Source organism: Myxine glutinosa, chromosome 1 (assembly GCF_964187855.1).
Source record: "Myxine glutinosa chromosome 1, kmMyxGlut1.1, whole genome shotgun sequence".
Taxonomy (NCBI): domain Eukaryota; kingdom Metazoa; phylum Chordata; class Myxini; order Myxiniformes; family Myxinidae; genus Myxine; species Myxine glutinosa.
This window is the reverse complement of record NC_136261.1, coordinates 152,932,512-152,953,212: the sequence shown is the minus strand read 5'-3', so window position 1 is coordinate 152,953,212 and position 20,701 is coordinate 152,932,512. Positions and strand designations below refer to the sequence as shown.

The following is a 20,701-nucleotide window of genomic DNA, read 5'->3' as shown; positions in this document are numbered from 1 at the left end:
CAACACATGACCAAACCATCTCAACCTGTTCCTCTTCACAGCATCAATCACAGGCTCTATTCCCATCATCTTTCGCAGATGATGGGAATAGAGCCTGTGATTGATGCTGTGAAGAGGAACAGGTTGAGATGGTTTGGTCATGTGTTGAGGAAGGATGAAAGTGACTGGTTGAGAAGAGTGATGGAAATGAATGTAGAAGGAAGTAGAGGACGGGGAAGACCGAGAAAGACTTGGCTAAAGATGGTAGAAGAAGAAATGCGGGCAAGGGGGTTAACAAGGAGAGATGCAGAAAATAGGGCAAAATGGAGAAGATTGTCATGGGGACCGCAAGGCTAACCCCCGCTCTAGCAGGGAAAATGGCCTTTAAAATGCATGTTGTTGTGCATGCAAGAAACCCCTCAAACATCGCACAGCTGAAAGAATTCTGCATGGAGGAGTGGGCAAAAATTTCTCCCAGTCGATGTCAGAGACTGGTAGACAGTTATAAGAAACGCCTACTTGAGGTTGTTTCTGCCAAAGGGGGCAATACCACCTATTAGAGTCAAGGGTGTACTTACTTTATCCACATGCGAAATTTGCATTTATGTTGATTTAAATTATACAATGGACTACAAAATGTAAATGTTTCATGATATTTGTTCTATTATATCACCTTTATCTATCAATATTGTTGAAATGAAGATCAAATAGCTGTATGTTGAAATATGTTGAAAAAGTCAAAACTTTACATGGGGTGTACTTACTTTTTCACGTGACTGTATGTATGCTCTCATGTGTTGTCTTTGTGCCAAGTCTGAACAAAATTGGTCCATGCATGTCCGAGAAATGTTTGGGGACACGTTTAAGTAACAAAATGGCCACCAGTCGGCCATCTTGGATCTGATCTCCAAAATAAATGACGGGCATATGTAAGCCATCATTCATTATCTGTTTGCCAAGTTTGATCATCATCAGTAAATGCATGTATGAGAAATAGTTGAGGAGATGTGCAGTCTCGGGTTTTTTACAATTACAATGGCCACCAGGCTACCAGTCTGCCATCTTTGATTACATCGCAAAATAAAGTGAGGTGCCCATGTATGCCATCATGTACTGTGCTTGTGCCAAGTTTGAACAAAACCAGACCATGGATGTTCAAGAAATGGTTGGCGACACGTTTAAGTAACAAAATGGCCACCAGTCGGCCATCTTGGATCTGATCTGAAAAGAACAAAATGACGTGCATATGCAAGTCATTATTCATTATCTGTCCCAAGTTTGAACAAGATCGGTAAATGCAAATCCGAGAATTGGTCGAGGACGTGTTCAAAATCGGGTTTTTACAACTAAAATGGCCACCAGTTGGCCATCTTGGTCGCATCGCGAAACAAAATGATGTACATGTGTTGTGTTTGTGCCAAGTATGAACAAAATCGGTCCATACATGTCCGAGATATGGTTTCGGACGGACGCATGTACAAAAGGACGGAGGAGACCCTATCCATAACCCCCGTTTCAGACTATGTTCAACAGGGGCTAAAAAGAGGGGGGAAAAAACGAATTTATCCAAGTTCAAACATCACCTCTGCTAAATCTTCTGTGACCAAAAAGTCTAATAGTGTGCAATGCTGGACTCACAGGTTCCTGCATTGCTTTGCGATTGAAATGCTTGTCAGGCACAATGAAGTTCTTCTCATGGAAAGCATGCAGCAGGAGAAACTCGTTACGTTCAGAACGTCCTCCCTGCAACGTACGAGCCTGCCATACACAGAACATGCACCACACCATTATTAATGTCCAAGTTCACTCATTGATGTTTACATACTTCTTTGTCACTTGGACTTCCTGCATCCCATTGTTTTACATGGCAGTTAAGATACATGGACAGTTAGTGGAGACGAGATTTGTAGAAAGGCATCAAACCATACATTCCGAATAGAAGCTCATCGATGTTTGTGCAGAAAGAAAAACGTATCTTTTAACCTTAACACGCTGGAACCCCAGCTTACCCCATTCCAAATTCCACAAAAATTTCAGAGCTGACCCTCCAAATTTGTGTCTTACCAGCAGGTTTCCCGCAATGTTTGTGATCTGCATTGCAAGAGGCAGGATGTTGAGGTCACAGGCAAGGCGCAGTGCTAACTCTGCATCACATAGTGTGCTCTCGGGGACACAAAGTAACTGGCGGGATGCACTAAACACAAAGCCATTCATGAGCTAGTGGCATGCATCATGAGGAATACGAAATTGATCAATCGAGTTCAATAAACGAAGAGTATATTGTGGATTGTGGATAAAATGGCAAATCGACAAACAGTCAATGATGGTATGAAAGTAATGCATAGATAAACGTAGCATGATAGTTATCATACTTGAAGTGTTCTCACTTGAACATTGCTGGAATATCTTCCTGCGGTAGGACTTTGCGCTCAACTCTCAGGACGAAGCGAGCCAGTTCTGAAAGATCGTAGCCCTTGCTTCGAATCAGCTCCCGAGCACACGTCTTCACATCACAGATTACACGCCCACTGGTGACAGCCTTGTCCACCATTCTCATTTTGCCCTGCGTTCACATGAGACAAATCTTATGATAAAGCCAGAACATCTACACAATAACCCAGCACCTCGGCTTTAGCTGGCCATGACTACCCACAGCAATGCGAGGCATTGTGGTGCGCTTTATTCGTCCAATCTTCGACCAGTGTGGGACTTTGCAGACAGCCATGCGTTGCAGCAACACATCAAGGTCAAATCCAATAATGTCATGGCCCTAAAGAGGAAGAAACAAAGAGAATGGATGAGCAAATGCTAGATGCAGCACATCCACTGAATAGAGCACTCATTTGGAAGTGATCAACTGAACATTATGTGGAGAAATGTATGATACTTTGTATTGCACCAAGAGAAAGACATCAAGTCAAGAGCAAAAATAATAATAATTATTATTATAATAATAATTAGAAAGAGCAATCGGAGATTTCAGATACCCGCCCGAAACTTGTATTCTGTGGAATTTGTGTGCTGGTGTTAACTAAATTACTAGAACGTCACTCGGTAGAGCGCATAACTCCACCAGGATGAACAGATTACGTTTTATATCACACTGATGGGTCGAATATGGATGCGCACCTGAACCAAAATCAAACCGGCTTATTCTTGTCACCTAACCAACTCATCCACCTAGTTTTGCCATAAGTCGCCCACAACTTTTTGAAATTTCATGCCATATATAGTTTTTGGCCTTATCCTTCAATGGTAAAGAATCACTCAATGGTGAAATTTCAAAAAACTATCTGATCCGGATTCAAATCTTCACCTAAATTTAATCAATTCTTCCTTCTCACACATTCAACGTCTCCACCAAACTTCATCCCAATCCGTCCACAACTTTTTGAGATATCCTATTCGCAGACAGACAGACAAACAAGAAAGACACCGTGCAGAGCATGACACTTGCAAAATCCACCCCAACAAAAAGTTGCCGTGTTCATTACATGAAGATTTAAAATGACGATCTTAATCGAAGCTCAGGTCTTGATCAATCAGATGACAGTCAATCCACCAGAACGCTTGTCGGTGTCGGTGTCGGAACGGTGTCGATGAATGGAAGATCAGGCGTGTAAGTCGGCAAGAGAGGCTCCCGTTGCTGAGCGCTTTGATACTCTGCACACTTGCAACAATTCCGTACAGTTTCTTCGATGTCAGAGTTCATTGAGGGCCAATACATGACCTCGCGAGCACGCTGCTTACACTTGTTCACTCCGAGGTGCGATTCATGAATCAAGCTCAGCATTCTGGGTCTGAGGCTTGGCGGGATGACAAGGCGCATGCCTTTGTAGACAACACTGTCTGAGACTGCCAATTGCGTTCTGTTGCATGGACGATTGAATCCATGGTAGTGATACTCTTTGTCCCCATGTTACGGTGAGGTGTCGGGTTTCGTTTTCGCATCTATTGGAATCGGAGTTTCCCCTAGCTGCTGTCGCTATCAATAGTATTGTACCTATGATTAGGCCCATCCTTACTGTGGTTGCTGTGGTGTAGTGTCTGGTGCTGGTGCGTTGTCTGTGATCGGTTGGTGGATAGGCGTGCAGTAGTCGACTGTTGATTTGCTGGGTGGGGGAGAACCAGTTGCAGAGGTGAAACCCCCTAGCCCAGGCACAGGCTGCAGGCCATTGCCATGCCATGCAGGCACCAGGCACAGACCGATCACAGACAACGCAGTTGTTCGTGAGCTACTGAAGCGTTCCGAGGCAGCAACTGCTGAGGTGGGTCAGAGATGGGTCCTGAATACATTTGATCTGGGTGTCTGCATGAAAGCCCTTCCCATCATCTGGCGCTGGCCAAATGAATTTGCTAGTCATGTAGTAACGATTGGACCCTTCCACACATCCATGAACTACATCGGGATGCTCACTGGACACAAGATGCGTGGTTCTGGATATGCAGAGATTCTCTTTGAGGCACAACTAGTAACAAGTGGATCTCTCAAAGGTGTTCTCAGTGGAAAGGCCTACGCAAAGTCCCTCTTTTGCCTCAAAACAGTGTGTGAGGCAATGGAGAGGCTGTTGATGGAGAGATTCACTGAGGAGGAGAACATCATGATCTCTGACCCTGCTGTGCTTCTCAGAATGACCCAGTCTTGCAACCGAGAGCACCTCGATGAAGCCCTCAAAGACCCCTCAACTCTACTCCTCATCAAAAATTTGCATAAAATTTGCATAATTTTGCATAAAATTTGCAGCAGTAATTTGCATAAAAATGGTATGTGGGACATTTTTTCAGCTTGGGGCCATAGCTAGTCATTTTCTACACATTTTTTCCAATCTAGAAACACTGATTAGAAGTATATCTCCGGGGGGTGCAGGGGGACCTAGTCTTCCTACTAGACTATTGAGTTGATCTTTGCCCTTACAGTGCATTCAGAAAGTATTCAGACCCCTTCACTTTTTTCACATTTTGTTATGTTGCAGCTTGCAGCCTTATGCTGAAATCGTTCAAATTCAATTTTTTCCCTCATCAATCTACACTCAATACCCCATAACGACAAAGAGAAAACAGGATTTTAGAAAGTTTTGCAAATTTATTAAAAAGAAAAAACTGAAATATCACATTGACATAAGTATTCATACCCTTTGCTATGACACTTGAAATTTAGCTCAGGTGCCTCCCATTTCTCTTTATCATCTTTGAGATGTTTCTACACCTTGATTGGAGTCCACCTGTGGTAAATTCAATTGATTGGACATGATTTGGAAAGGCACACACCTGTCTATATAAGGTCTCACAGCTGACGATGCATATCAGAGCAAAAACCAAGCCATGAAGTCGAAGGAACTGCCTGCAGAGCTCAGAGACAGGATTGTGTCGAGGCACAGATATGGGGAAGCCTACAAAAAAAATTCTGCTGCATTGAAGGTTCCCAAGAGCACAGGGGCCTCCATAATTCTTAAATGGAAGAAGTTTGGAACAACTAGGACTCTTCCTAGAGCTGGTCGCCCGGCCAAACTGAGCAATCGGGGGGGGGGGGGGGGGGAGGGCCTTGGTAAGAGAGGTGACCAGGAATCCGATGGTCACTCTGGCTGAGCTCCAGAGATCCTGTGTGGAGATGGGAGAAACTTCCAGAAGGACAATCATCACTGCAACACCCCACCGATCTGGGCTTTATGGCAGAGTGGCCAGTTGGAAGCCAAAGAGTTCAATCTTGGTTTCATCAGACCACAGGATCTTGTTTCTCAACAGTCTGAGAGTCCTTTCTGTGCTTTTTTGCAAACTCCAAGCAGGCTTTCATGTGTCTTTCAATGAGAGGCTTAGCCTGGTGTTGTACTCAATACTCAATAGTACTAGTACTAGTACTCAATAGCCTGGTGTTGGCTTAGCGGTTAGGGTGCCGGCTTGGGATCCGAGGATCCTGGGTTCGAATCCCGGTCGATCGCTGAATTAACGCCAGGGGGGTTGACTCAGCCTGTCATCCTTCCGAGGTCGGCAAATTGAGTACCAGCTTGCTGGGATGAATGATCCCGGTTTAGAATAGGTACACCGTATCCCTGCGTGTCGTAAGAGGCGACCAAGGGTTGGCGTCAGGAAGGGCATCCGGCCATAAAAACATTGCCTCAAACAGGGAACCATGATTGTCATGGGGCCCGCAAGGCTAACCCCTGCTCTAGCGGAGAAAATGGCCTTAAAACGATCATTCATTCATTCACTCATCTTTCAATCGTAAGTAATTAATAGATGTACACATCTCTCAATAGTACGTATTTAATAGACATACTCACTTTCAGTGCAGACAGACAAACAAATGGACCCAAATGCAATACCCTCTCTTCTGGCAAGGATAATAATAATAATAATAATAATAATAATAATAATAGTAAAATAATATTATTAGCAATTCCAAAAGGGTACCAATGGACCAATTGTCCCCTAATAATATTTGCATGCTGACCACAATGACATCAGGGTCCATCTCGTGCACTTTGGAGAGAAGGAAGGCCAGAAGTATGCGCTCTGTCAAGCAGATTTCCACATTCATTTTCTGCACATTCACATGGATGGATTAATCAATTAATGATGATATACGTAAAGAGCTTTCCAGGCAAATATCTCTTAGCATTGCAGAGAAGGTTTTAATTTTAATCATTAAAAAGCAAAAGATAACATTTCTGACATAAACATTTTCAAAATAGTCTTTTTTATTTTGAAGAATCTTCAGAGGCTAACGAAGCAACGAGCAAATATTTCTCATGTGGGACAAATACACGAGACAAAGGACATATCATCATGTATCATAATTTGCAGAGCCATGGAAGATGAAATTTCCAGGAGTTCTCCAGGACTTTTAATACAATTTATGATCAGTTTAAGTCATATCAGTTTACTTATCATTTCAACGTCATTAGCAAATAAGGGCCCAGAATCAGTTGACGTAGCACTTGTAAGTTGCTCAATCTCTCACCAAGTTGTGCTTTTGTGCTGCTCGCGCATGCTCTAATGTGGCAGAGGGAATACTTACTTTAAACGGCGTGGTTGTACTATGCTACGCAGCATCATTTGTTGTTATCATTCGCCCATGTAGTAGTATGCAGTATGAAAGTTCAACAAAGTACCTTCAACGCCGAAATCTAATCAGTTCATCTTTGCATCATAATATATACTTATACCAAGTTTGGTCAAAATCCCACCACTGGTTCACAAGTTAGCGCAGTAACAGAATTTTTACCTAATGGGACCTCTGGCCTTTGTCCTCTTGACCCCATAATCGAATCCATTTAACTTTACATCATCATACACACTTGTACCAAGTTTGACTTACATCTCTTTAGCCGTTCTCAAGTTATCGCGATAACAAAAACCTATCACGGACGGATGGACAGACAGCCTGAAAGCATAATGCCTCCGGCGATAGAAAGATTTGAGTCAGAAATCTCTCACGATGGAATTCTGTCTTCTGACTGAGAGGTAACAGCAAGGCATATTTAAATATTAAGGTGTGGCGGACACGATGGCGCGGTGACATCATTCCGCGCACCAAGAGGGTGTCGGCCACGCCCGAGGGGTAGGCGTGGCCTCGGGATATACACGGGGCTCGCAGCCCCGAGCGAGTCAGTTCGGCGGCACTCCTGACCACGTTTCCGTGGACCGCCTCAAGCCGGCCCACCTCGACGTGGACCACCCCCCGCCGGTGGCTCGGCCCCCGCGTCAGGGCCGCCCCCCGGCACCGCCCAGCCCCGCCGGCACGCCACCACCCTGTCCTGCGCCCATCCCAGATGCCGCCAGCGGCATCCCAGACAGCATCCCGGCATCCCAGACGCCGCCAGCCGCCAGAGGGCGCTTCAGCCGGGTCTTCCGTTTGCCCCGCAAACTGACCCTTCAGGTGCGCGGGAATTCTGGGGGGGCGCGTGTGGCGGACACGATGGCGCGCTGGCGCGGTGACATCATTCCGCGCACCAAGAGGGTGTCGGCCACGCCCGAGGGGTAGGCGTGGCCTCGGGATATACACGGGGCTCGCAGCCCCGAGCGAGTCAGTGCTACAGTTTGAGCTTTACAATAAAGACTCTTTTGACCCTACGCGTTGTGGCTTACCTTCTTTGGCAAACAGGTTGCGTGCGTAGCACCACGCTTCAAAGGTACATTTAACATGCGATGATTTTCCCCCTATTTGTCATATTCAAATGTGCTTTTTGAAAAACAAAATCGTGACTGCATGGTATCCTTTACAGTTACACATTATATTTGGGGATGTGGGGGGCAGGGGGGATGTTGTGGGACCAAAAGGTTCATAAATTATTTAGCACTGATCAGCAGTTACGCAGAAGTAGAGGCAAAAATTAAAAGAATAAAAGACAAGAGTGCAATCTCACCGAAGATTTGAAAACAGCTTGATGATCGAATGGAAAGACAAAATCGGCGGGTTTCGACAGAGCTGAAACAGGGACAGAGAGAAATAAATGAACGCACTTAAGGAATATTACAAAATACAAAATTGAAAAACACAACCACTTTATTTATGACAGTAAATATAATAATTCCCAAATCATTTTGAACACATTTTTTATGCATGTGCTGAGGCCAGTAATAGAGCTGAAAAACATACGTACACACACGTGCACACACACACACACACACACACACACACACACACACACACACACACACACACACACACACACACACACACACACACACACACACACACACACACGACAAACACTTAACACAGCCACTGAGCTTGGGGGAAGTGTCGTCATTACAGTCACTTCCCGGGAGACTCTGGGCACCAGCGACATCACAACAATGGCGCCGCTTTTCTCATTGTACTCAGCGGGGCATTCATCAAGAGGAATTTCCTCCTCCCCATGGATGCCAACCGATGGGGATTGTCCATGCTCTATCCTTTTCTAGCAGGAAAGCAGCAAGTACAATTTTAAAGTCTTTCTTGAACTGGTCCAAACCAGATGCGCGTTTTTTTAGGAGACACCATCTCCTTGATGATGATGATGATGATGATGATGATGATGATGATGATGATGATGATGATGATGATGATGATGATGATGATGATGATGATGATGATGATGATGATGATGATGATGATGATGATGATGATGATGATGATGATGATGATGATGATGGATGGCCGTTGGCTCCCTACGGGAACTCATCCGCCCTTTGCCAGGTGTTACTTTTGGTCCTGGCAGAGTGGCACAGTCACCCGCCGCACTAGCAAAGCCAGTGAGGTGTGTCGGTTTAGACACTGAAAAACCGACCATGCAACAGTTGCACATGTTTAAAATGAATCCATTCCCCACCTCACAAAGATTGGCCAAGTCTATGCTAAGATGAAAAACATGCTCACCAAAGACCACCTTATTCAGCAGATATTGCTATTTAATCATCATCAGCTAATTTTAAGTCTACTGATGGACGAAAGCCTCAGCATTTTGATGCCATATTGCTCTGTCTCTTGCCTTCTTGTTCCAATCGACTCTTCCCCAATACAATGTTGGTCTATTTCATCCCTCCATCTTAGGCGTGGTCTCCTCCTATTTCTGTTGCCAACCATAGCTCCTATGTTGTTGTCTACCTGTTATCTGACCTTCTGTTAATGTGTCCTGCCCAATTCCATTTCCTGAGTTTGATTATTTCAAAGAAATGCTGAGTTTTGGTTTGTTCTCTGACCCATTTATTTGTCTTTCCATCTCTGCATGCAATACTCCAACATATTTCGTTTTGGATATTTTGTTGTGCTACTGTTGTTTTTGTACACCGCACCTTTCCTATGCCATCTCCAGGTGCTGCATAACGTCATTGCCAGGCACCGAAGGGGGCTCGGCAATGACGCACGCTGAAAGGGAGTACTCAGTTTTCACTCTGGTTGTTTGTTTCTTTGTCCGGGCGATATATCAGCCATTTAGATTTAGAATTAATCGATTAATTATTTAATTATTTTATTCATGACTAAAAATTTTTTTTTTTTTAGTTACAGATTCGGGTCAAATGGTGGTGGTTTATGTGTTCTGTTCGGCATTTGATTAATTATTTAAATTTTTTATGATTATTATTTATTTATTTCCATTATTAGTCATTTCTATATTTTCTTTCTCCCAGCCCTGTCTGTGCTCTGTCCCCCAAATACTCCTGCAGGTCACACAAGATCTGCCAGCAACCCTCTTTGATGAAACTGCCAAAATCAAGACTCTCTGCTCACCTTCACTCTTTCATTCCTCTTTTCTCCCACCTCTGGAATAAACTCCCTCACTCTCATCAATCCCACTCCTCCCTCCAGGTCTTTAAAACAGCTGTTGAACGCCAACTCTTGTCTTCTCCCCCCCCCCCCCCCCCCCATCCAAAACATCAATCTGTTCTACCCCCGTTAATTCACCCCAGATACACTTTGTTGAAATACCGACTTCTTTCCTGGAAGTCTGAGCTGTGTCCATGTATTTTTTTTTGGTACCTCTCCCACCCCCACCCCCCTTCCCACGCCTCCTCCCCCCCAAGCCCTCTCCCTCCCACAGATCTCCTGATGTCCCTGATCTCAAATGTTGTACTTGTGTGCTTCCCCCTCTCTCCCCATCTTGTCTCCTGCTCCCTTTATTTTATCTTATGTGTCCGTTTGTTTTTATTGTCATTAATGTTAGCTCTGACATGAGGCTCGATCTTGTATGCACTAAGCGTATATAGTTGCATTTATTTAAGCGAGGCTGGGATTCTCATTCTGGTGTTTTTTTGTTTTTTTACTTTGTCAGGAAAACGCATCTCGCGAAACGAGATCGGTGCCGGTGATATACAGTCACGTGAAAAAGTAAGTACACCCCATGTAAAGTTTTGACTTTTTCAACATATTTCAACATACAGCTATTTGATCTTCATTTCAACAATATTGAAAGATAAAGGTGATACAATATAACAAATATCATGAAACATTTACATTTTGTAGTCCATTGTATAATTTAAATAAACATAAATGCAAATTTCGCATGTGGAAAAAGTAAGTACACCCCTACATTTATCACTACTTCAAATACCTAAAATTAGAATCAGGTGCACCAGCTCAGGTGCAAATGATGAGAACATCATTAGAGAGGATCTTGGAGGAACCTGTCTTATTTAAACATCAGACATTTAGTTTGGTTTGCTCTTTGTTGTTGAAGTGTGCGGCGTCACCATGCCTAGATCAAAAGAGCTCTCTGAGACCTACAGAAAGAAGGTTATAGATGCCTACGAGTCTGGGAAGGGATGTAAAAAGATCTCCAAACAATTTGAAATCAATCATTCGACTGTCCGGAAGATCATCGACAAGTGGAGAAAATTCCAAACAACTGCCAACTTGTTCAGACCAGGCCGCCCCTGCAAGTTCAGCCCGAGAGCAGACCGCAAGATGCTGAAAGAAGTCTCTATGAACCCCAGAATGTCATCACGGGACCTAGAGGTAGCTCTTGCCACTGTTGATGTCAAAGTGCATGAGTCTACCATTAGAAAGAGGCTGCACAAATTTGATCTACATGGGAGGTGTGCCAGGAGGAAACCTTTGCTGTCCAGAAAGAACATCAGGGCAAGACTAAAGTTTGCCAATGAACACCGAGGCAAAGACCAGCACTTCTGGTTAATGTGGTCTGGACAGATGAGTCAAAGGGGCTATTTGGCCACAGTACCAAAAGACATGTTTGACGAAAACCAAAGACAGCATTTGACCACAAGAACCTGATACCAACTGTAAAGCATGGTGGTGGAAATATTATGGTTTGGGGCAGCTATGCTGCATCAGGGCCTGGGCAGCTCACCATCATAGAATCCACTATGAATTCTTCATTGTACCAGAGTTGAAATATATGTCATCACGTGCCAGTAACCTTCTCCATTCATCACCTTGAGGATAATGTGAGGCCATCTGTCGGAAAGTTGAAGCTCAACCGAAGGTGGACCTTGCAACATGACAATGACCCTAAACATACCAGTAAATCCACCAAGGAATGGCTGAAAAAAAAGAAATGGGGGGTTCTGGAATGGCCAAGTCAAAGCCCGGATCGAAATCTCATCGAGATGTTGTGGGGGGATTTGAAACGAGCTGTGCATGCAAGAAACCCCTCAAGCATCGCACAGCTGAAAGAATTCTGCATGGAGGAGTGGGCAAAAATTTCTCCCAGTCGATGTCAGAGACTGGTAGACAGTTATAAGAAACGCCTACTTGAGGTTGTTTCTGCCAAACGGGGCAACACCACCCATTTGAGCCAAGGGTGTACTTACTTTTTCCACATGTGAAATTTGCATTCATGTTCATTTTAATTATGCAAAGGACTACAAAATGTAAATGTTTCATGATATTTGTTATATTATATCACCTTTATCTATCAATATTGTTGAAATGAAGATGAAATAGCTGTATGTATGAAATATGTTGAAACAGTCAAAACTTCACATGGGGTGTACTTACTTTTTCACGTAACTGTATATATATACGGTGGTACACACACACACACACACACACACACACACACACACACACACACACACACACACACACACACACACACACACACACACACACACACACACACACACACACACACACACACACACACACACACACACACACACACACACACACACACACACACACACACACACACACACACACACACACACACACACACACACACACACACACACACACACACACACACACACAGTTACGGTTTTTAGAACCTTCACATGTAAAATAATAAGCCTTGTAAATAATTCTTTTCACTTAAAAAGGTCGCACCCGAGTTAGTCCATTTTGCAACACGTGGGACACCATAGGACCTTCTTCAGTTATTTCATTAGTATGTGTTTCAGGCAAGGCTCTGTTTCCAATAGTTTGACTCTGCGTTGCATTCATCAAATAAGCTAGGCCCCTTTTACCAATCCCATTCATTTTGTAGCCTCCCTCCAAATTGTGTTCCTTGGCTTGCCAGTAACCTTCGCTGCCTGGCTCAAAACGCCATTACGCACGCGGTCACACTGGAGAAGAAGGGGGAGGAGCTCCAGGAACGTAGGCGTGGCCCCATCAACGCGTCAGGAAGGGAGGTACCGATGAACCCTCGCGACCAATCCGGGCCGAGGCGTGTTCACCGGTAGGCGGAGCGAAGTGGACGCAGCTTGATACGCGAGGCATGTAATGAAAGCGCCGCCGCGGACTACTTCCAGAGAGGAGAGGAGAGGAGCCGCAGACGAACAAGCCGATGAGCCAGAGAGAGCCACGAAGGCGAGCGGCAGAGAGAGGGCCACTGAGATTGACCGGCAGAGATTTGAATTACGTACGCAGCGTACCAGCTTTCCCCCGCTATATAATTGTCCGGTCGCGTTCAACGACACGCGGAGCTGTTTGCCGGGTTTCGCCTTGAACCCAAAGTGTGGACCGGAGCGCGAGCTTGGAGCCGGACCTCGACGCCTACCATCTGCCAGACCTTCCTTCGCTGCCATCTGCATGAACCTCCTCTTCCTTTCCACCACTACCCTTTCGTGTAAGTCTGTTCGTATTGTCTTGGGAGTGTTATATAAGACTGTATAAGGCTGCCCTGTGTTACTGCTTCTTCCTCTTCAACTGTACATTACCTTTCATTTCCTCTTCTAGTACTGTATAATAAATTCTGTGTTCTTCCTTTCACTTTGGTTTCTTCTCCATTCGATCGCCTTAGTCTGTTTCCTTCAATTGAGTATACGTGGCACGATTTGGCCAACGCTCAGGATCGGGTTAGTGGTTGCTAACGGCTCGGATTTCGGACTGCTAACCGCTCGGCAAACTCCATCTTGTCCGGGTCTGAGCAGGGAATTATATCCCTGCTTTGCGGAGGGATTGGCAAAGGTATTTGGGAACCCGTTGACCAATCACCCTAGCCAATCTCAACCCCCGCTAAGGAGCGTTATAGTCCCCAGGAACGGAGACGGCCAGCTTAAAGGACAAGGGGACTAACCCCCCCCCCCCCCCCTTGGTTAAGGGAGTGCCGCTCCGATTCCGTAACAATATATATATATATATAAAAGGGATAAAATTAACCCAGGACCCCAGGGAAGGAGAAGGACAATTGGCAATGGAGGGAGCCGATGAGGGCACAGTAGAGGAGGTTGCAGAGGGACAAAATGGCGGCGCCTCGCACGCGGCAACGAGGGCCACGCCCGCTGTGCAGGTAGGGGCTGGGGACATGCAAGCGTTAATGGCACAATTCATGTCGGAAATCAGGCAAATGAATGACAAGTCCACCAAAGAAATTCGGGAAGTGAATATTGGCATGAATAAAATGAATGGTAAAATAGATATCCAAGGGGAGCAATTGGGAAACCAAATTGAGGAATTGAAAAAGGAGGTGGGAAATCAAATTGAAGGGTTTAGAACCAGAATAGGTGGCCAAATAAAAGCATTGGGGAAGGACATACACCGCGAGTTGCGCGGGAAGGGTACACGGGTACGCAACGAGGTACGCGGCTCGAGGAGCACAGGGGAAGCGAGTTGGAGCAACGCGGAGTCACATGGACTGGGGTAGAGATCGTGACCCGGGGTATGGGGAAGCCGGCGACCGTCGAAGTAGAGAAAATTTTAGTAACACCAGCGGTCGTCGAGCTTAACAAGGAAAAATAAAATAAAGAAATTAAAACCAAACAAATAGTGGAAATTGGGGTTGAGGAGATGGCAGGGTCAGGAATTAAATTGGAGAAGGAGATGGAATATGTACAAAGTCCATTTTCACATCATGATGCCGTGCTTCGTAAGCAAATTGAAAGTTTGCAGGTGGTGGAGGAACGAAGAAGAGGAAGCGCCCAGGTGTGTCGGGCTGTATATGGCACGAAAGGATTTTTCGTGCGCTTGGGATCGCGAAAGCACCCCGGCGTTCGTGGAAGGTCCTTTGTGTGCTGTGTTAAAGCGAATGGCGTGCGTGTGAAGTAAATGTGTGTGAAGGTGAATGGCACGCGTGTGCGGATGGCACCGGAGCGCGAGTGTGTTACCGAAAGTGAGGATGAGTGCACAACAGAGTGTGAAAGTGAGGATGAGTGCACAACAGTGTGTGAAAGTGAGGATGAGTGCACAACAGTGTGAAAGTGAGGATGAGTGCACAACAGAGTGTGAAAGTGAGGATGAGTGCACAACAGAGTGTGAAAGTGAGGATGAGCGCACAACAGAGTGTGAAAGTGAGGATGAGTGCACAACAGAGTGTGAAAGTTAGGATGAGTGCACAAAAGAGTATGTGAGCGTTATGAGTCGACCTGAGTTTGTGCGAGGAGAGAATGCACAAGGAGCAAGCGAAATAAAGGAATGCATGGAGTGTATGAGAAACGCTGGAGCGCATCAATGTGTGAGAGAGGAGTGGGTCGCAAGATGTGTGTGTGAGGATGCGACCCCGGCATCGACGCGGACCGGGATAGCGTTTAGGCTAACAGGTAGCCGACGCGAGCTCTCAGTACGTGGTGCTCTTTGTGTGCTGCGGCAACCGGCGGTGATCGTGGCTGCGGCGGTTTCGCAAGGACCGCCGTGCACGATCCGGGCAGGCCCTGCCCTGTACGGTCGGTGCCGCGCTTTGTTAGGCAAAGCGATCGGCCCGGTTCGAGAGGTAGGAGGGGTCGGAGCAGCGCCCCCTTGTGGTGGTGGCGCTCCGGCCGGGCAAGGCTGGGCCATCGCGCTTGGGAGCGCAAGGCCTTGCGCCGAGATGGTGCTTGGAGCCTTGACCGACAAAACCTCCTCCCCTGAATCCGAATGCCGGACGCACCCAACCTGCAAGAGACCAAACCACCCGAATTCATTGCTCGGCTTTACAAAGCCGAGCTTTGATAATGCATTGACGCACCGAGAGGCTCAAGTGTAGTAGACTGTGATGGCGATAGTGTTGAGAAATGGTACTCTGCGTGTAGGAATGGAAGTTTCACCATTCCTCATGCAAGGTGGGGCACATGAGCAGTAGTTTTATAGGGTATGGCTGTACAAACTAGCCCGGGAGGGTTAGGTTAATGATTAGGGATCTAGAAAAATGACCATAGGTAACGTTAGATTTAAGTAGTGACTTTTGTACAGGTAGTAGGGGACGCAGAATTGATTAGATGGATGATAACGACGAGGGAGTGCATAGTATAAGCGAAGACGGGGAGCACGAGTTTCAGAAGGGAGTAGTCAGGTTAGCTGATGCAGTGTGTTTGTAGTGAGGGTGATGAAGTGAGGCAATGCTCATGAGAGATGTGTGTGTGTAGGAAGTGCTTGAGCAGAGTATTGTGAAAGGTGTGATTGTGCATTGGGTGATTGACTTGCATGGTGGCAAGGGAGAATGGTTGTATGGAATAGATGGTCTGGAATAAATGGAGTATGGAGTGAATGGTGTGGAGTGAGTATAGTGGAATACGTGGAGTGGAGTGTATGGTGCGAAAGAGTGGAGGGGAAAGGATGGACCCCCTTCACGAGTACCCGGGGAGGGTAGTTTAAAAGTAGGTAGAGGGAGTAGGTAAATTGTGGTTGGATATTGGCATCTGTGGTGCGAGAGTAGCAGAGTACTGCTTGAGGGGTGCATTAGTGAAATGAAAATGGATGGGCGTGTGGCCTGTTAGTACGAATGGTTAGATGGGCACTCCGCCACTGTTAGTCTGTCGGCCAGGTGAGACCGCAGGTAGGCTCTGGGAGCCAGTTAGTGTTCAATGGGGCCCGAGGATCCGGAGGACAGATCCGGGTAGCCCAGTGCCAGAGAGGGCACCGAGGGGGTGAGAGAGCCAGAGGGCCTTCCCCAGGTAGGTTAGGGTGAGGAGCAGGTAAGCTTGGGAGGCAACTGCGGTGGCGGAGGTGCGCAGGTAAGTAGACCTGCTCGGGGAGCCACACGACCCAGCCCTGAAATTGTGCGAGGGCACAGGGAGTAGAATCGGGGGAGTGAGACCCCAAATTGGTGAGCACCACAGTTTGGTCAATGGGAATTGGTTTTTAGAACCACATAGTGTAAAATGGCCAATGGTTTGGCAGGGAAAGACCCCGGGTAGAGTAAAAGTGTTGGTCATTTAGAAGGTAGTTAGGATTGGAAGTCTCTTCGCACCATCCGCATCCACTCACCGAGGTGACAGGACTCCACACCACCCTTTTTTGCAAATGTCTGCGATGTAAGACGAATCATGACGTGGGGGTGACATTGTGCTTGTGATTCCATCTCTTCCTCCTTAGGAGGGATTGATGAGGAATTGGAATTGATGGCAAATTAGGTTAAGAGGGATTGATGACGAATTTCGATTAGGGGAGATGTGGGGAAGACAGGACGTAGACACGAATTTGTAAATTGTGTAAATACGGGGTAGGGGCAAGGGTAGATTAGGTGACGGGGGGGAACGTACGCGAGGGACGAGCTTTCTCCGCTCGCTCTCCAGTGCCCCTCACCTTGCATTGCCTTGTTTTAACGAGTACTCTTGCGATCTTGCCCCGCTGCTTGCTTGTCCTCCTTCCCCCACTCACGGATTTGTTTATTTTGGGCCCGAGGGGAGTGCGCAGGTGTTCGCAGTTGTGTGCCCACATCCTCGCTGCTGCCTGCCTGGACCGGTACCCCACTTTATAGACCACACGGTTGTGGCCGAGCACCACTTTATGGACCACACGTTTTTGTGGCCAAGCACCACTTATGGACCCCACGTTTTGGGGCCTGTCACCTCTGCTGGGGACCGGCCATTGTGGCCAGCGAAATCTTGCATGCAGACCACGGTTGAGGTGGCACCTAAACCATGCAGGTGGACCACCCTTAGTTGGCCCCTGCTGGCCGTAATTAAAAAGAAGTGGACGTGTTTTGTGCCCTTTTTGTTTTATTACTAAATAGGCAGCAAGCAAGAAGTCATCCAGAAGCATCGGCCCAGCAGAAAAGAGAAGAGGTCATTTGCTGATTATATTGAAATGTATGACCGTGCACTGGATGGTGCTTTTCGTGCTTTGGTGCTTATTGGTGCTTATTTTGTTGATTGGTGCTGGTGGTATCGGTACAGTGCAGTGCATGGCATGATTTTCCTCTTATCAAAACATCTGCTTTTGTTTCCCAAAAAGACAGGTCCTGGGTGTAGTTTTGTAAATAATCAAAATAGTGTTCTTTGTAAATAATGCTCCCCACCGTCAGTGTAGTTTGAAAATTAATTCCGCCATTCGGTTATTCTGTGGGCGTGAATCTGTTCGGTAGAATGCAACGCAGCAGGCGGGACATACTTAATTGTTTTTAAAATGTCGCACTCAGGATAAGGTTAAAAGCAGAGGGTAACCACACCTGAGTGTCACACTAAGTTAAAGTTTTGGCGGCACGGGACGTGCCTGGAGGAGAGACAGGTGCCGTGTTACAGTTTTTTGAACCTTCACTTGTAAAATAATAAGTCTTGTAAATAATTCTCTTCACTTAAAAAGGTCGCACCCTAGTTAGTCCATTTTGCAACACGTAGGACACCATAGGACCTTCTTCAGTTATTTCATTAGTATGTGTTTCAGGTAAGGCTCTGTTTCCAATAGTTTGACTCTGCGTTGCATTAATCAAATAACCTAGGCCCCTTTTACCAATCCCATTCATTTTGTAGCCTCCCTCCAAATTGTGTTCCTTGGCTTGCCAGTAGCGTTCGCTGCCTGGCTCAAGACGCCATTACGCACGCGGTCACACTGGAGAAGAAGGGGGAGGAGCGCCAGGAACGTAGGCGTGGCCCCATCAACGCATCACGAAGGGAGGTACCGATGAACCCTCGCGACCAATCTGGGCCGAGGCGTGTTCACCGGTAGGCGGAGCGAAGTGGACACGGCTTGATACGCGAGGCATGTAATAAAAGCGCCGCCGCGGACTACTTCCAGAGAGGAGAGGAGAGGAGCCGCAGACGAACAAGCAGATGAGCCAGAGAGAGCCACGGAGGCGAGCGGCAGAGAGAGAGAGCCACTGAGATTGACCGGCAGAGATTTGAATTACGTACGCAGCGTACCAGCTTTCCCCCACTATATAATTGTCCGGTCGTGTTCGACACGCGGAGCTGTTTGCCGGGTTTCGCCTCGAACCCAAAGCGTGGACCGGAGCGCGAGCTTGGAGCCGGACCTCAACGCCTACCATCTGCCGGACCTTCCTTCCCTGCCATCTGCATGAACCACTACCCTTTCGTGTGTCTGTTCGTGTCTTGGGAGAGTTATATAAGACTGTAAAAGGCTGCCCTGTGTTACTGCTTCTTCCTCTTCAACTGTACATTACCTTTCGTTGACCTTCTAGTACTGTATAATAAATTCTGTGTTCTTCCTTTCACTTTGGTTTCTTCTCCATTCGATCGCCTTAGTCTGTTTCCTTTAATTGAGTATACGTGGCACGATTTGGCCAACGCTCAGGATCGGGTTAGTGGTTGCTAACGGCTCGGATTTCGGACTGCTAACCGCTCGGCAAACTCCATCTTGTCCGGGTCCGAGCAGGGAATTATATCCCTGCTTTGCGGTGGGATTGGCAAAGGTATTTGGGAACCCGTTGACCAATCACCCTGGCCAATCTCAACCCCGCAAAGGAGCGTTATAGTCCCCAGGAACGGAGACGGCCAGCTTAAAGGACAAGGGGACTAACCCCCCCCCCCCCCCCTTGGTAATGGGAGTGCCGCTCCGATTCCGTAACAATATACAGACTTGGCATTTAAGATGGAATATTTTTTTTGTGGGGGTGAACTTACTTTCAAGATGTCTTAGAACCAAAAGTTCATTGGAATTATGTTGAAATTATACTAGATTTTGTTAATGTGACCTTTAAAAGAAACAAAAACCACATTTGACATTTCGAAACAAATAAATTGATCCTTGAAAGTGATGTAAACTGATATCGAACTCAATTCATGGACAGTACTGTGTTAAACTTCTGTACGTTTTCCAGAAGTATCTCTTTATTTTGCACATTAGCCAAAAAATTTTTTAACAAAAACAAAAGTTAAATTACGACTGCGATTACGGACAGTAAAATTACAGTTCAGTACTTCGTGTAACCCCGAGCATTCAGTAGAGCACGTACACGTTGAGGCATGCTGTTCACGAGATTTGCCAAGGTTTGGACAGGAATCGCTTGCCATGCAGTGACAATAGCCTGCTGCAATTCACGCACAGAGTTCGGCTGCTGGTCCAAGTGGTCGATTTGACGCGTTAATTCTGCCCACAAGTTCTCTATCGGATTCATATTCGGGGACATGGCAGGCCACTCCATATGCTCTACATCACGGTCAGCAAGAAAGTGTTGGATCATGCGAGCACGATGAGGCCGTGCATTGTCATCTTGGAAGACAATGTTTCCTCGAAAGGCTGCACGAGCAACTGGAAGCAATGTTTCTTCCAGAATGGCCCTGTACTTGAACTGGTTCAGGTTTCCATTCAGAACAACCAGGTCAGTTTTGCCCCCTGCATGAAAAGCAGCCCAAACGGTCACCCCACCACCTCCAGCTTGGACTCTTGGCACTATACAATCTTTGTTGTAGGCTTCATGCACTTGTCTGCGCACTCGGACGTTGTAGGCTTCATGCACTTGTCTGCGCACTCGGACGTGGCCATCTTGACGATAGACCAGAAATCTAGACTCGTCACTGAAGATCACGTGATTCCAGTGTCCTGACTGCCATTGACGGTGCTCTCTGGCCCACTGCAATCGGCGCTGGCGGTGTTGTCTGGTCAGGCGTGGCTTTCTCAGGGGACGCCTGGCACGACAGTCTGCTTGAACCAGTAGTTGGTTGACTAGCCTTCTGGATACAGGCACATTTG

At 46.5% G+C, this 20,701-nt stretch overlaps 1 protein-coding gene across 1 annotated transcript in view; it reads right to left on the bottom strand.

Moving 5' to 3' along the window:
• POLA1 (DNA polymerase alpha 1, catalytic subunit) overlaps window positions 1–20,701 on the bottom strand; it is a 202,875-nt gene that overhangs the window by 108,083 nt on the left and 74,091 nt on the right. Inside the window, exons 17-22 of the mRNA XM_068120315.2 lie at window positions 8,343–8,404; window positions 6,428–6,517; window positions 2,633–2,749; window positions 2,367–2,542; window positions 2,044–2,173; window positions 1,618–1,737 (exon numbers count right to left, since the gene is read on the bottom strand). Of these exons, the coding sequence (XP_067976416.1) occupies window positions 1,618–1,737; window positions 2,044–2,173; window positions 2,367–2,542; window positions 2,633–2,749; window positions 6,428–6,517; window positions 8,343–8,404 (695 nt within the window). The remainder of the gene's footprint in view (window positions 1–1,617; window positions 1,738–2,043; window positions 2,174–2,366; window positions 2,543–2,632; window positions 2,750–6,427; window positions 6,518–8,342; window positions 8,405–20,701) is intronic.